The following is an 18,279-nucleotide window of genomic DNA, read 5'->3' as shown; positions in this document are numbered from 1 at the left end:
GTTGACCACAATGTGACCCCGTATCATCTATGTCGATCAAGTAAATACTGCACGTTCTATTGTTCTATTGCAACTGGAGCATACCGAACACTCTAAAGTTATCGGAGGATAAAAGTAAGAATATAATCCCCAGCAACATTGGCTTGTCGTGAGAGGCGAATAACGGGATCGAGTAGTCAGGCTCGTTGTCCTTGTTGATGCATGTCATCGTATCCCAATTGCATGGAATGTTCATGATGTCAATCACTGGATTGTCTTATCCAAACTCGATTATTTACAGACCGCCGTCATATAGCTGGAACATTGCTGAGTGAGGCGTGAATTAACAAACCACAAACGTTCATTCAAGCAAGCGTTTAATCGAGGATTTACGGTAACGCTTACATATCGCAAGTCACAGATGATTTCGGAGTTTACTTACGGTGTTATCCATCCAACCGCCTATAGTCACAACAGCTGCAGAAAGCACACCGCCACCGGAGTACACTACTAAACCGCTCGATATAACGCGGCGTTTGTTCACACAACGCTAACTCTATCATATGTATTCCTTGATTTTATCTCATCGCCCACAATCGAGATTTCCAACGGGACAATACACTGAGCTATTTATTTCACTGGAACCTTTATAACGGACGTGACAAGTGCTCACACCTCGTCCTGCAACGGCGTTACAAAAGGGTACTATTAACACGTGTGTGAACACTGTCGGTTCACCTATAGCGCGTTAGGTCATAATACGTATAAGGCCGCTTGAGTGAATATGAAGGAACACACGTTGTAATCAGAGAATTGCGGGACCGTCGGACCCAATTGAACACAAGTGTTGGGAATTGTGTGTTGTCAGCTGTTTGGATTATCGCCCTGTGTGGATTACGTGGATTAACGACGATGGATTGTGATGAGATCCCGTCCCGGTGGCTTCAGGAAAAACAAAGGAAAAAAGTGCAGCTGGAAATGGTAAGTACTTCACACACAGATATACACGGTTCGTGTGCCTCATCCTCAGTTGAACGGAGATATGCAGACATGCAAGAAGTAGAAACAGTTGGCGTGTTGTCAACATTTAAATACCTCATGAAACTGATCACATAATAATGACTTCTCAGCACGTGTCTATGCATTTATGTCTATTAGAGACACACGACTTATATATACACATAATAACGGAGTCCCCTGGCATGCAGTAGACATAAGTAAGAAGCGTTCGATATATTGTATACTGTCTATATACAAACCACGGTTAACCTGTGGAGTGTGCATAACAAATTAAAAGGCAGCATTCGGCTGAGAGTGCGCTCCAGAACCGTTGGAATAAAATCATGACGTAGATTTAAGGGTTCATATTGACGCGTGTTGGAATATTACTTTCGCTTTCTATAAAGGGACTTTGTTGTCCCCGAAATAAAGTCATGTACACGGTTTAATCAGGTTTACTTCTATAAAAGGAATTCTTGAATGTAAAGAAACCATTAAGTCTCTTAATTTCAGGAACCCAAGCTACAGGGATGACAAGACTGAATGGGTGGTGATGGTTTATAACATATATATTGTAGAATCTTATCCGCCGGCTGGTGACCCGATAATCAAATTATATGTAAAATAGACATTTGTCTAGGTAATTACGGTAAATATTAACAATAAGATTAATATAATATCAGACAAAAAGGGTGTTGATGGGTCTGCTAATTTGCCACTTCTTAAATATAATGTCCGAATTAGAGATAAGTGTTAGCAAACAAGAAAGACGTTTAACGTGGGTTTTGAAATGATATTTGAATCAAAGTTTCAAGGGGTAGTGATTGGGGTGACCTTTGTACCCTTGGAAGGATGGCCACTCTCATTTATCCGGGTATCAACCTGTCCCACCCTCCACCCGTTACATGTTGACTACTGAATTCCAGCACAGAAGCCCTATTGCCTGTATGCTCTCAGCGCTGATCGATAGTATGTTTTGTATGGTTTGAAACGCCAGGTGGGAGTTACTTCCAAATAGGGATATTTTTTAATTTTAAAACTGTATTGATATTCCATCTTAAGCTCACAAAAAAGTTTCGTTGCTTCAGGCGCGGTGAATATGTATATTTCCGTTTTCCACGTTGTCAATGTTAAAATGCAGATCTCAGTAATCTGGAGGGCTATCCGCCTTATCTGTGAGGCATAACCAAGAGTTGGGATTACATATGCTGAGTCGCATTCAGCGTGTGCCCTTTGACCGGAATCTTATATAACCCACACATCACGTCATTGATAGGGGAAGGGTGTATGAGTTGTGTTTTACGCCGCTTTGAGCTGTATTACAGTCACATGTCAGCGTGTCCGTTTTGTGGTGGAGGAAAGCCCCGAGTGATGAAATGAAGCCTTCGACATTTATTATTCTGGTAAAACCGAGGAGCGGTGATATCCAGCATTCGTCACCACTCGCCCTTTCCGATACCTGCAAGATGAATGTTATGTGCTGAAATACGACAAACCTATCAGAAGGCGCGTATGACTTCAAGTAATTCGGTCAAAGAATCTCTCAAGAATAACATTTGATTGATTTTACACATGTCTTGCATCTAAAAATATGTTCAAGATACATTTAAATGTGTCCAATCATACTGCACAATACCAAAAGCCACGGTGTGTTTTAAATAGCATCTGGAATATGGATAATCATTACGCAACTAACTGACAATTCTTTTAGCTATGCCCATTTGCACTTAGACGGAACATGGTCTCAAAAATGACCATGAGATGGGCATGAGCCGCTTTTCGGTTTGTCCCGAATATCACGAGTTGGTCACGAATGTGACATGGAGCTGACAAACCTGGAATCTGAATCCTGTCTCTAAGGGACGCAACTCTGGATCCCCGCTCGAACACTAAACGTCATTGATATTCTTCAACCTATTGAAATGAAATTAATTTATTGAGTGAATAATATACTGGTAGGATCTAGTTTTAAATGTAAAACATCATACTGTGTTATAACAATATCATCGATATTCCTGTGACACTCTCAAACAAAATAATTCTATATCGATTAAGAGAATATTTAACTATAAAACTCAATTAGTTTACAGTGTCCTGATTATTGCCATTTATATGCTTTCCACATGTCCAAATGTTCAACTAAGTGAATAAGTCTAAAGATGAAATCTATATAGATCTAGTTGAAGCTCAAAAAGCGAACAAAGTAGAGACAATAGTCATAAATATTCTTTCCACATGATTGAATACATTTGTTATATTGAAATTACCAAGTTATAAATAAAACAAACACTATAACATTATAGAGTCCACACTGTGTAACGCCCATTTCTGGTGTGCCCGGCCGTTATATTGCTGGAATGTTGCTTGCATTTTAAAGGAACGTTCTAAACAGCCTTTTTATACTGACGTCTATCCCTGGTATATATTTAGGGGCGGTTAAGTAGCCTAGTGGTTAAAGCGTTCGCGGGTTCGATTCCCATCATGGTTACAATGTGTGAAGCCCATTTATGGTGTCCCTCGCCGTAATATTGCTGGACTATAGAACCAAACTCACTCATTCACTCACTCACTCATGGTATATTTAGTTTCGCTGCAAGGTAATGACACAGTAGTTTTATCTTTATGTATGTTTGTTTGTTTGTTTGTTTCTGGTTTGTTGTTTAACGCCACACTCGGCAATATTCCAGCTATATGACGGCGGTCCGTAAATAATCCAGTCTGGACCAGACAATCCAGTGATTGACATCATGAGCATCGATCTACACAAGTGGGATACGATGACATGCGTCAAACAAGTCAGCAAGCCTGACCACCCGATCGCGTTAGTCGCCCCTTACACGGCGAGAGAAAATATGAACGCTTCTACATTCATTTATTTAAATTGAAAAGGAGCCCCAGTGAGATGGGACATTCAGAACCTGGGGAAAATCTAGACTTGTTTCTTCTAGAGCTTTTGCATTACAGAAAGGGCTATGAGGAAAGGAAAATAATGTGGTCCAGGGACTGTGAGACAGACTAGCAAACAGACTTGAAACATCTCGTGGTTTGTCTACCATCCCGTTCTTTAGCACGTTATCTATCTAACTGATATCTTCCTTAATACAAAGACAAATGTCCCAGTTTAACACAGGGTATTAAATAAAACATCTGGATCTAGATTAGAAACCACGAAGAGACAATAAAGAATAACCCATAAGTGGGACATATATATTTCAGTAATTGTGTAAAATATGATTCATGTAGCCAATTCACAAAATGCCTAAATATTTCAGTCATTTTACAAATTGACTGAAAAACCTGCCTATTATTTGACAGATTGACAAAAAAAGTATTAGGATTTTCATAAGGGCTTACATTAAATAGACTATTTATAGAAGAAAACAAATAAAATAAGAAAACTCTTAATATATTATTTCAATCTTATCATTTTTCAGTTACTTGTTGATGAAATTCAACATCAAAATGTTTGAAATTCGTTAAAAATAAATAAATGGACAGAATGTTCAGTCAGTTTGTAAAATAGCTGAAATATATAGGCGTTTCGTAAATTGCCTAAGTGAAAATATCAGTCATTTTCCACATTGACTGTAGCATGTGTAATATAGCCATGGCAGCGCGTAGAGAGCTAATTGAATCTTCCTGGTGCGCCATATGGACACAATTGTTCAAGTATTGTTTACTCGCTGCAAGAACCTTTGTTAAATTGTTAGGTGATACTTTATTGGAAACGTCGTATTCGTGGAAAACCTGAAAACATTCACACAACCTTACAACAGTACAACTCACAATCAGGATCAACCAAGGACATTCTGAACATGTCAATACAACCTCTGCACAGCTGCTGAAGTGATTTGTTGTCTATATTGCTGACGTCTGTTGAGCGGGGAAATGGTTAAGTAGTTGTATGGTCAGTGTCAAACTTAATAGTATTTGTCGACATCGGTGAGTGAGCGAGTTGGGTTTTAACGCCGCTATAACAATATTACAGTTATACCACGACGATGCTGACAAACCTAGAAACATAATCGGGATGAACCGGGATTCGAACCCACGACCATAGGTTTCTGTGGGCCCAAGGGCCGCAACTCTGAACAGTGAATTGCGGCGAATCAGACGACTGCCATTTCCAAATGTTTATTGGCACAAATTAAAATTCCTTTTGATATTACACGACATGTGTGCCCCGCGACAATGATAGCTATTACGTGTTTAAGCATCTGCCTCTCAAATTTGTGAAGTTTCGAGTTGGCTCCACTTCAGGTGTTGAGGCGAAAATAACACGTACATTCTTGCAAACCGCTTTACCAAATGTGTGTCGCCATAACAGTTTAAAGTTCTTTTCAATAGTACATTACCTTTATGCCCCACAAAATACATAACCGATGTACATTTCAAATCCCACAAGGGTTGAAACTGTCACTGCCAAAAACACCTCCTAAACCCAATGGTGACCTACGGGTGAGCTACAGTGAATCGTTTTCCTACCATGTAGTATGACAAGTATCCAGACCCGTCACATTCGTCAAATATTTACTATACACCTTGTGCTGACTGTCACGAGTCCCCCCTGCCACGACATTATCAACAATATCGTCACTTGTGATCTGGGCGATGAACTCTCGAAAACAAATTGATATTAATGCTGCAGTCTGCAACACGACACACTACAAGTGTGACACCCGACACCCATGTTCAGAACATCGACGCCACAACAGTTTTAGCTCATTCATCTCGTTTACCGTTTAAGAGAAATCTTATCCTCTGAGGAAACCTGTTCAGTAGGTCATTGGTATGTATCTCTGAAACCCAAGGCAATCCTTTTCACACGTTCATCTTGAAAAAAACACGTCAGATCGCAATTAAGGTTGTTTTCTCAAGCGCGGATAAGGCTGTTTGAGAGGGGAAAATGGGGTTGTAAATTTTTGGTGTAAAGGATGCAGTTAAAGATAATGCCAGATGAATACAAGCGATTCGGAGAATGATTAATTTTGCAATTATTAGCCAAAAGTACTCGCCGTCAGGAGCCCATAAAGTATATTGACAAACCTCATTCGTGACCAACTCGTGACATTCCGGGACAAGCCGAACAGGTTACGGAAAGGGGCGAGTGGTGACGAGTGTGACAAATGAAACATCGAAATCTATCCTCATTTAGGTTTTCGAAATGAATCTATAAATATGTTAACTCATTTCAATCTTCCCGAGGCAAGGGAGTTAACTGACTATAGAAGTCTAGTTTTCACCCTTGCCGAACTAGGCTGCAGTTATGTATCGGACTAACGAGTCTATGCATTGTCCAGCCAAAATCGCGTAACGAAATCGGCATCCGGTTCGTAAAACTGCCGTGCACGTTTCGGTCATTTACAGAGCATTTGTACCGTCAACTTGGCGTCGAAATATGTTCAAAATCTTTTCATGTTTTAGTGAAGGTGCTCACGTGATTTTATACACTAAGCGAGGTAACATCCGTTTTATTACAATATAGATTTTGATTATCGATCAGACTTGACGCCGTCATTTTGTTTGAAGCAAATGCAAGTGATATGAGAGGTGGAATCTGATTGGTCAATAAGAGGAACAAAGAAGGGACATAAACTCGTAATAGCCACTGTTGTCTCTACGATCGAGACCAGAAATTCCAGCCTTGCTCGGTAACTGGACACACTTTACTTTTTAACGCTGAACTGTTTGGGAATTTCGTAAAGATCTTCAGGCATGGAGGCGTCTTGCTTTAGGCAATTAATTAGGCCATCTGGTGACTAACTGCTTGACATGGCTGTGCTGTTGTGGTTGGCGTTCTTAAGCGTTTCTGAACTGACATCATGCCTTATGTTTAACAGGATCCCCTATGTTACATATACTAGGCTTAAACACAATCGTCAGGGAATCTAGCTTTCACTGAGGCTGTGATGTTTTGTAAGATTTCTTAGATTTCTAAAGATTTTATGACCTGACAATGACATGTCTCTGTAAAGTTTTGAAACCTCATTTACAAACGTATTGAAACGATTGTATAAAAACTAAATGATTTTCTCTGATGCAATCCATGACGCTCAAAGCAACGTAGCAAACAGAAGGGTTCGTTTACATATGGCGCATGGTATATTTCCTGTGCATGCAAGAATTCAAAGATGTTTATTCCACACACTTTACACCACCTTTGTAGATTTGGCATTTGAAAAACCCGTCTCTGAGATCTATAGTCTTGTCTGACTAAATGTCAAGACGTGTCTTAAAGTGATACTGTAATGTGAAGTCTATATCAAATGGGTCACTCGTAGTGTGAACTGATGCATTTGGCAAGACAGGGTTGTACACTGAGCCCTACATTGTTTCTGTATTTGTAACAACTTTTGAACTGGAGATGCTTTGCACCTATATAAAGTTTACATCCGTGACCAGATGAAAGGTGAAAGGTGCTACGGAGGCTGATGATATCGAAACCTGATGCGGATTTAAGCAGGGATGGCTGTAAACGAATATGATTGTAACTCGCAATCTGAATGGTTGCAAAACATCACGGTGATATGGAATTATGAAATTCGGCATTGTATGTCTATTTAAACAAATATATAATCACACTGCTTCTGACATGTTGTACCATCCTTGTTTATCCGGGGTAATATAAATCTTCAGTACAGTAAAATGCTACATGTGTTATCGTTACGTACTAAACGACGTATCCCATGTATCCCGTAGTGATAATTATTATGAGCTGGCTAAAGAGGCCTGAAGAGGTACTGCACAAAGGTCACATATATGTTGGTGGCGGAGAGTAGTTGCATGGGTGGCCGTGTTCGGCAGTTTGACTGAAACACAAGGTGTCTCCTCAGGCAAGAGATGTTCATCCAGCTGGGAAGGGGTACCCGATAGGATCAGATGGTTAAACCTTCCAGCGCCTTATACGACACAGCGCCTCGTTGTTCCCCATGGGCTGAAATATAACACTGTTCCAAAGACCGCAGTAATAATAATGTGGATAGTTGTTCAATGCTTCCAGTCACTGGTGTGTCCATGATAGAGCTAGGGCATCACTGCTACGGCGTTAAACAACATTCACTCGCTTATTCATAAAGGACTTGAGTCTATTGATATTACGAACGCGAAAGCGACCAAGATGACTAAACAGCCAAGAGACTGACATATTTGATCACTATAGTAGATTCAGTATCCTTAGGCTTATCTTTTAGTTCCTGATACTATCGCCTAGCCACCCTTGTCATTGTCGGCGAGGCGGCATTATCTCGTGATCTTGTGCACCGCTCATTCACTGAATTAGTCACCAAGTGTATCAATAATGTGTGTCACAGAGTACATCGTGTTTTTATGTGTGCATGGAGATGAGTGTTCGATGAGATATCCCATCGTATGTTCCTGACGAGGTGTGTTGAAGGTGAAACATGCATGGCGTGTGTGGATGTAAATGTCTTTCCGCCACTCTTAACAATGTTCCAGCAATATTAGCAATGTTATGACAGTGGAAAAAAGAAAGGGGTGCAAAATTGTAACCATGAGGGGAATCGAACGACGTCTTCACGAGTGAGTGAGTGAGTGAGTGAGTTGGGTTTAACGCCGCTTTTAACAGTATTCCAGTTATATCACGGCGTGTCAGCTTAATGTGGGAGGAAAGCCCGAAGTGATTCAGGTCTTAGACGTTTACCACTTAAGTGAAACCCATGAGCACGGGTATTGTGCTGACAAACCTAGAAACATAATTGGGGCGAACTGGGATTCGAACCCACAATCATAGGTTTCTGGCGTGCCCAAGGGACGCAACTCTGCACAGCGAATCGCGCCGCCTTAGACGACTGGGCCCCCCGTGCCCCAACGTCTTCACGAACAAACAATGGGGACCACAGAGCTACCTCACAGTCCCAAACAGTCTTTCATACACATCTGAAACAAAAAGATCCAAAAATACCAAGTCAAGATTTATGCATCCAACTCTCCCACACACACGTGTCACGGGGCCTGGTTGGATTCAGTCCGATACGCAGATACGGAAATATGAATACAGAACAATTTTTGATTTATCCATTCCTTAATTCAGTGTGACCAGCATGCGTAATGTAATGAAAATCAAATCTGGTCTGCGTTTTGGGAGGATACCTTTGGAGTCGACCCACAGATAACATCCACACCATGTCAATTCCATGGGTGCTACACATGCATGCACGTCGCAATATCAGTGCAATAATCTTGATTGCGAGGTGAAACCCCATTCACCTAACCTATCAACAAAAACAGATTTTAATTTGGTTTAAATACTCTCATTTCCGATACCAAATTTTAGTTTGCTAATGTGTGTTTGTGTCAGATTGGGTGACAGCACAACTATATCTGAGTAGTTTGTCGCCAGTCTGAACCAGTTATGATAAGTCCCAACACATTCGAGGTCGCTGATCTGCGCAAAGGAGTGTTTACCCATAAGCCTTTACATCAATGTGTGATCGGAGTCCCTTGGGTCAAGATGGCGTGACCCTGCATTGGGTATGGATGTTGAATAGTCGACGGCGATCATTCGTTGTCGAATATTTGCATAAGAATAAATGTAAGAGACAATATAACTATTTGAAGACGACCACATCACTGTCCACCAGGTCAAATAATCTAAAAACGATGTATTCCATGTCAAACTAAAATAGAACGTGGTAATCCAGTGTACTTGCATTGGGGCAGATAAATGATACAAAATAAATATATTATAATTCGGTTAAGATATGATCAGTAACGACGCAGTGACGGGGCTTGTGGGCCATCTGCCACACGCCACAGGGTAGACAACAGGCTATATCACAGACTGAGGTGAGACTTTGGGTTTTTGTGACGTCACTGTCGTCCCCAATACCATGCGTAACATAGACAATAGTGGTTTTGCATGAAGTAGACCTGCGAAGATCAAGCTACACCTGAAAGCCGATTAAATTAAACCTGGGGCCCAGGGGAGAACAAATCCAGCATTTGATTTCTGCGCGCTGTTTGACTATCCCTCACACTCCCCAGTTATCAAATGCCGGACCCGTGAAGATCCGGGTAGGAATAAGTCTTCAGCAACCTATGCTTCTCGTAACAGGCGACTTACGGGATCGCTGACTTGGTTGACGCATGTCATCGTATCCAAATTGCTTGGCTCCATGTTCATGATGTCAATCACTTGATTGTCTTGTCCAGATCAGATTATTTACAGACCGCCGCCATATACCTGAACTATTGCTGAGTGCGGCGTTAAACAACAAACAAATAAATCAAATATCGGACTCTTGGTATTGGAAGCATCCATTTAAAGAGGCATAGACTCAACCGGCGCGTCGCAATTTTGCACGTGCAGCACGAGGTTCTTGTGACAACAACGAGCGCGGAGCTTCGACAATTTTTCAGATGTGCAGACGAGACAGCGCAAATATTCTAATTGCCACTGAACCAAAGAAAAAGGGAAGTCCCAATAATAACCTTACATGGCATACGGTGTTTTGGTTCCAATCAAAGAACGGGAATATATTCAGAAAATTTCAAGTGGAAGGGGATGGTTATCAGATTTAGCCGGAGAGACTTATACATCTCAGAGGGGAAACAGATTATTTAAAGTGAAATGACTGCCGTATATGGTTGTATTATGGGTATCCGGTAGAGTGAAATGTTAATGTTTAGACCAGTTGCGATCTCTGTCAATCTGTCTGTGAGTAGTTTAGCTGTATTATATATCACGGCGTGGCAGCTTAATGCGGAAGACATGATGTCTATTACCGCTTCGGCGATTTCCCCGAGCACGGGTATGGTTGTGGCAAACCAAAGACTATAATCAAGGCCAATCTGGGATTCGATCCACGATCATATGACCATTGAACTCCAAAGGTGGACATCTCCTATGTTTGTTGTTAAACGCCGCACTCAGCAATATTCCATCTATATGAGTGAGGTAGTGAGTGAGTATGGTTTTACGCAGCTTTTAGCAATATTCCAGCAATATCACGGCGGGGGACACCAGAAATGGGCTTCACACATTGTATCCATCTATATGACGGCGGTGTGTAAATAATCGAGTCTGGACCAGACAGTGCAGTGATTGACATCATTAGCATCGATCTACGCAATTGGGATGCGATGACATGCATCAACCAAGTCAGCGAGCCTGACCACCCGATCTCATCAGTCGCCTTTAACGACAAGCATAGTGTCCTTTTACGGCAATCATGGGTTGCTGAAGACCTATTCTAAACCGGATGTTCGCGGGTCGGAGGCACCTCTGAAACAACGAATTCCGATGCCTTAGACGACTGGGCCATCCGTGTCGCCGAAGCGCCCAGGGATCCGTTTCAAAAGCGAGCGTAGCCCTAAGGTGATCGTAACTCCCATAACGACTGTCGTAGCGATACGATCGGTTTGTGAAACGGTACCCTGGTCATTATAGGGAAGCACACGAGTTGATTTGGGGGAAATGACGGAAGTCATAACGTTCGTTGAAGAAGAGGATAAATAGATAATACGACTGCCTGGAGTCCGGCCAGTTCCCCTTGTTCTGTCAACATCGAGACGATCATACCAGGATCCCAGTAAGTGGGGTGTCAAAGGGAGCAAACAGACAACCGATAAATGGATTATAGTCATAAGATAGATTGAGTAATCGCACAAAATAGGCACGCATGGCGGTTAAAAGTGGCGGGCATAATTGAACTGGAGGAGGCATAGCATGTAAAGTGAAGTTGTGACGTAAAAGAAAAATACATGCGGTAAGGAGAAGTCATAGCTGTGTTGGAGTAAGCATAGCATATAAGTGGAGTTGCAAAGTAATAGACAAGGCATGTGGTAAAGAGACACAGCTGAATTCATCGGAGTAGGTATAGCATATAAGTAGAGTTTTAACCTAACAGACAAGGCATGTGGTAAAGAGACACAGCTGAATTCAGATGAGTAGGCATAGCATATAAGTGGAGTTATAACCTAGTGACAAGGCATGTGGCAAAGAGACACAGCTGAATTCATCGGAGTAGGTATAGCATATAAGTAGAGTTTTAACCTAACAGACAAGGCATGTGGTAAAGAGACACAGCTGAATTCAGATGAGTAGGCATAGCATATAAGTGGAGTTATAACCTAACAGACAAGACATGTGGTAAAGAGACACAGCTGAATTCAGTGTAGTAGGCATAGCATATAAGAAGAGTTATAACCTAACAGACAAAGCATGTGGTAAAGAGACACAGCTGAATTCAGTGGAGTAGGCATAGCATATAAGTGGAGTTATAACCTAACAGACAAGGCATGTGGTAAAGAGACACAGCTGAATTCAGTGGAGTAGGCATAGCATATAAGTGGAGTTATAACCTAACAGACAAGGCATGTGGTAAAGAGACACAGCTGAATTCAGTGGAGTAGGCATAGCATATAAGTGGAGTTATAACCTAGTGACAAGGCATGTGGTAAAGAGACACAGCTGAATTCATCGGAGTAGGTATAGCATATAAGTAGAGTTTTAACCTAACAGACAAGGCATGTGGTAAAGAGACACAGCTGAATTCAGATGAGTAGGCATAGCATATAAGTGGAGTTATAACCTAGTGACAAGGCATGTGGCAAAGAGACACAGCTGAATTCATCGGAGTAGGTATAGCATATAAGTAGAGTTTTAACCTAACAGACAAGGCATGTGGTAAAGAGACACAGCTGAATTCAGATGAGTAGGCATAGCATATAAGTGGAGTTATAACCTAACAGACAAGACATGTGGTAAAGAGACACAGCTGAATTCAGTGTAGTAGGCATAGCATATAAGAAGAGTTATAACCTAACAGACAAAGCATGTGGTAAAGAGACACAGCTGAATTCAGTGGAGTAGGCATAGCATATAAGTGGAGTTATAACCTAACAGACAAGGCATGTGGTAAAGAGACACAGCTGAATTCAGTGGAGTAGGCATAGCATATAAGTGGAGTTATAACCTAACAGACAAGGCATGTGGTAAAGAGACACAGCTGAATTCAGTGGAGTAGGCATAGCATATAAGTGGAGTTATAACCTAGTGACAAGGCATGTGGTAAAGAGACACAGCTGAATTCAGTGTAGTAGGCATAGCATATAAGAAGAGTTATAACCTAACAGACAAAGCATGTGGTAAAGAGACACAGCTGAATTCAGTGGAGTAGGCATAGCATATAAGTGGAGTTATAACCTAGTGACAAGGCATGTGGTAAAGAGACACAGCTGAATTCAGTGGAGTAGGCATAGCATATAAGAAGAGTTATAACCTAACAGACAAGGCATGTGGTAAAGAGACACAGCTGAATTCAGTGGAGTAGGTATAGCATATAAGTGGAGTTATAACCTAACAGACAAGACATGTGGTAAAGAGACACAGCTGAATTCAGTGGAGTAGGCATGGCATATAAGTGGAGTTATAACCTAGTGACAAGGCATGTGGTAAAGAGACACAGCTGAATTCAGTGGAGTAGGCATAGCATATAAGAAGAGTTATAACCTAACAGACAAGGCATGTGGTAAAGAGACACAGCTGAATTCAGTGGAGTAGGTATAGCATATAAGTGGAGTTATAACCTAACAGACAAGACATGTGGTAAAGAGACACAGCTGAATTCAGTGGAGTAGGCACAGTATATAAGTGGAGTTATAACCTAACAGACAAGGCATGTGGTAAAGAGACACAGCTGAATTCAGTGGAGTAGGCACAGTATATAAGTGGAGTTATAACCTAACAGACAAGGCATGTGGTAAAGAGACACAGCTGAATTCAGTGGAGTAGGCATAGTATATAAGTGGAGTTATAACCTAGTGACAAGGCATGTGGTAAAGAGACACAGCTGAATTCAGTGGAGTAGGCATAGTATATAAGTGGAGTTATAACCTAGTGACAAGGCATGTGGTAAAGAGACACAGCTGAATTCAGTGGAGTAGGCATAGCATATAAGTGGAGTTATAACCTAACAGACAAGGCATGTGGTAAAGAGGAGAATTCATGATCTACTATATCCACAGATCTGTATACATTTGCCTGGTCAGCTGGTGAGACTTACTTCTAAATGCTGCATACACCACACAAGACCTGAGCATTCATTACAATAGCATATAAGGACAAGGAACCAAACAAACTGCAAAACAAAAACATTAAAAAAAAAAAAAATGATATAAATTGTTTTTCCAAAAGGTTGTTTCCAGATGTCTTAAGCAACGGGGACGAGGTATAGCATGTAAATGAGTTGTAACGAGTGAGTGGGTGTTTCGGTTTAACGCCGCTTTTAACAGTATTCCATTTACACCACAGCGTTCAGCTTAATGTGGGAGGAAAGGCCGTGATGCTGGTCTTAGACTTCTACCACTTTTGTCCATCCCATAAGCTTGGAGTGAGTGAGTGAGTATTGTTTTACGCCACTTTTAGCAATATTCCAGCAATATCATGGCGGTGGGCACCAGAAATGCATGGGTTTCACACATTGTACCTGTGGGGAATAGAACCCGGGTCTTCGGCGTGACGAGTTAACACTTTAACCACTGGGCCATCCCACCGCCCCAATAGGCACGGTGTGTGCTGACAAACCTGGGAACAAAATCGGGGCGTACTGGGATTCAAACTCACAATTATAGGGCGAATTTCGTCGCCTTAGACGTAAAAGAAATTGGCATGTGGTTTAGAGGACAGGTTATTAGTGAATTAGAGGACGTATTACATGACGCAGTTTGAATACTGTTAAATATATACACATTATAAAGCTACAAATCGACCTTGTTTCAACATCGCTAACGTCAAGTGTTGACACATGCTGCACTCATCAGGTGTATGGGTCGTAAAATGGGTTGATGGAGTCGGGTTTATGTGGCGAGTCAAACAGGACACCACCGTCTTCGGGCGTGCGTCGCTGTGAAGGATCACACTGATCGTCGCAATATTTGGTCATTTGGCAAATGAAGAACATTATTTGTTAATGGGTGCAAAAAAATGTACGACCTTGATCCAATGGTTTGACCCAGCTTGACTTCAACCACCCGGAGATTTAGAATAACGGAAACTGGCGGTGACATTAAAGAGGATTAAGGATGACAACCCCGTTTTTTACACGGAAGGGTAAATTTTTTGGACATACCGATTCAACAATTTTAAAAATATAATGGTGCACGTAAAAATGTCCTTTATATATTTTAATGTTTTTATGTTTTTTCAGTAATCTGACTTCAGATCGCATCCTTTATCCGTTACTTTTGAGATTTTGAGCAGTATTCGGGATTGAGGGGTGAACAATGAGACTCAGAGTGAAGTTGATGGTTTTCGGGATTTAGGGAAGTGAAGGAAGCGGTTTGCACATTTATGATTCGGTTTCGAAATATAATTTCGATCCCCGTATATTACAAAATTTATGGATGTATTACAACTCGTTATTTATTATGTTTACTTAAGCCGTGTTTGTTGGCATACACTGTACGAGCGGGTTATGTCGAGTGTGATTTGTTGTGGTAGTTGGGTGAATAACTGTCACAACACGGCTAGAGATGATCTATAAACTTGATGAACTTTAAAAAATAAGGGCACTGATGAAATGATAATATTATATATAGATGCACTGACTTCGATACTGTTTGACGTGGTAAAATGGTGAGACTTGCTGCTGGACGCTGCATTTTCCACACTAGACTTGAGCAGTCTCCTTTTTATTACAATAACGTAAATAATGTTTCAAACAAGCACACAAACAAAATTGCACACCAAAATATAAAAGCTTGAAACGTGTCCCCAACGTTGTTTCTATACATTCGGAACACACCAGGGTCGAGAGACAAATGTATATCTCGGATCATTATTTTTAAAATTCATATCGGAAACAGGGACTGGTTCCAGTCACCAGACCAATCATCTCCCCGAGGCAAGTGAGTTAACTGACTATAAAAGTCCATTTTCCACACTTGCCGAACTAGGCTGGTATTATGGAGTTACATTTTGGCTGGACTAACGAGTCTCTGCATAGTCCAGTCAAAATCACGCACCGAAATCGAAATCCGGTTCGTAAAGTCTCATGCAGATTTCGGTCGACTGCAGGATTTGCAAAGCATGTGCACCGCTAACTCGTTGTCAACAGATATTTTCTAAATCTGTTCATGTTTTTAATCAAGGTGCTCAGGTGATTTGATGCACTTCGCAATGTAAGACTCGTTTTGTCAAAATATAGATCTTCATTATCGACCAGATCGTCTTGACTGGGCGCCACCGTTTTGTTTGAAGCAAATGCAAGTGATACGAGAGGTTGAATTTGATTGGTCAATAGGAGAGGCATAGAAAGGACATAACTCGTAATAGCCACTGGTGGCGCTACGATCGAGCCCAGGAATTCCAGCCAAGTTCGGCAAGGGTGGAAACTGGACTTTTAAAGTCAGTTAACTCTCTTGCCTCGGGAAGATGCAGACCAATATACGACAGTCATTTGCATGGCATGAATGAGGCGCTTTGTACAGTATTTCAGCTATATCACGGCGTATGTTTCATGTGGGAGGAAAGTCGGAAGTGACGCAGGGCGCAGATATTTTCCACTTTGTGAAAATCCAAGATGTTATTCCAGTATAATGTTGAAAGGACCGAGGATTCTAGAGGCGAATCCGAGATTCGTACCCACTATCAGCGGATCCTAGACCACTGCGGGCCACCCGCGCCCCCTTCCGGTAAACTGTTTACTGGGTCAGCTGGCCAGAATATATCCAGCTCCGCACACATATGACACCTTTATGTGGCATGGCTACGTTCATGTATGGCAGGGGGCGCGGGTGGCCCAGTCGTCTGAAGCGACGCAATTCTCTGTGCTTAGTTGTGTCCCTTAGGCGTGCCAGAACCCAATGATCGTGGGTTCGAATCCCAGAGTCACCAAAATGGTAAATTTCCAAGAACTGCATGCATCATTTCGGGATTTCCTCCAACATCATGATGAGACGCCGTGATATATTAACTGAAAGACTTAAAAAGCGGCGTTAAACCAAACTCACTCACTCACTGACACACTGTTATATAACTGAAATACTGTTGAAATCGGCGTTAGACTACACTCACTCACTCAAAGACACGCTGTGATATAACTGAAATACTGTTCAAGTCGGCATCAAACTGAACTCACTCACTCACAGACACGCTGTGATATAACTGAAATACTGTTCAAGTCGGCGTTAAACCAAACTCACTCACTCATGGGATCACTCACTCACAGACACACTGTGATATAACTGAAATACTGTTGAAATCGGCGTCAGACTAAACTCACTCACTCAAAGACACGCTGTGATATAACTGAAATACTGTTCAAGTCGGCGTCAAACTGAACCCACTCACTCACTGACACACTGTGATATAACTGAAATACTGTTCAAGACGGCGTCAAACCAAAATTACTCACACTCTCAAAGACACGTTGTGATATAACGGAAATACTGTTCAAAGCGGCGTCAAACTCACTCATATGCATGTAAGTGGCGTGGGCGAAAATATCCGTCTGCAGATAATGAACCATTAAACCATTACCATGTTTACTAATTCCACAAATGTAACATTTCAACCTTCTACGTTTGAAGGCCCGTGTTTATATGCCACTTGTCGCCACTACCTACTGTTCACACAAATCTATATAGCCTTGTGTGACCCATCTGCCACGGGACAATGTGGACGTTGACAGGTGCCACAACAGTTAAGCCCCACGGCAGATAAATGCTGATTATTCAATTAGAGTGAATGACTGAGTGAGTGAGTGAGTGATTGTTCGAGTGAGTGAGTGAGTGAGTGAGTGAGACACGTGAACACTACCAGTATTCTTGTGTCAAAGTGTGTCAACCTAATGTAGGAGGAAAGCCCGATGTGATGAAGGTCTCAGACGTTTACCACTTTGGTGAAACCCACGAGCACGGGTATGGTGCTGACAAACCTAGAAACATAATCGGTGCAAACCGGAATTTGAAACCCACGATCATAGGTTAAGAAAAGTTAACGTTTGTGCTTTCGGAAAGTTTACAGGTGATGGGGTACACCAACACTAAACGTAATAATAACACAAAGACCAACTCATGTGGAGATATATTTTCCAAGATTACCGAACGTGAATTGCCAAATAAAATAATGCACCCATACCTTTCCAAATTCTGTATCGGCGCTTGTGTTTAGCTGCGACAACCTTTGAAAAAATAACCCTTGGCGTGCCTACACGCGTTGAGCATGTGAATAGATGCGTGTGAGAGATCAACATTTGATTACGTAATCAATGCCCACCAATGTTCCATGCAAGTGAAGTGATTTGTAAGTATTGCGCTGTGTATCACCCGTTCAATAAA

The 18,279-nt window shown here is 41.6% G+C and overlaps 1 protein-coding gene across 2 annotated transcripts in view; it reads left to right on the top strand.

The window, feature by feature from the left end:
* The first annotated feature begins 747 nt into the window (after positions 1-747).
* The window catches only part of LOC139465037 (5'-AMP-activated protein kinase subunit gamma-1-like), a 391,629-nt gene continuing 374,097 nt past the window's right edge, over positions 748-18,279 (top strand). The window contains exon 1 of one of the 2 annotated variants that reach the window (XM_071246715.1): positions 748-960. In XM_071246715.1, coding sequence (XP_071102816.1) covers positions 892-960 — 69 coding nt within the window. In that variant the 5' untranslated portion in view covers positions 748-891. The remainder of the gene's footprint in view (positions 961-18,279) is intronic. The other variant, XM_071246718.1, reaches the window with a different exon arrangement.

Source organism: Haliotis cracherodii, unplaced genomic scaffold, assembly GCF_022045235.1.
Source record: "Haliotis cracherodii isolate W230 unplaced genomic scaffold, xgHalCrac1.p SCAF_17, whole genome shotgun sequence".
NCBI lineage: Eukaryota > Metazoa > Mollusca > Gastropoda > Lepetellida > Haliotidae > Haliotis > Haliotis cracherodii.
Note: the sequence above shows the minus strand (reverse complement) of the source record. Positions and strands in the feature narration are given on the sequence as shown.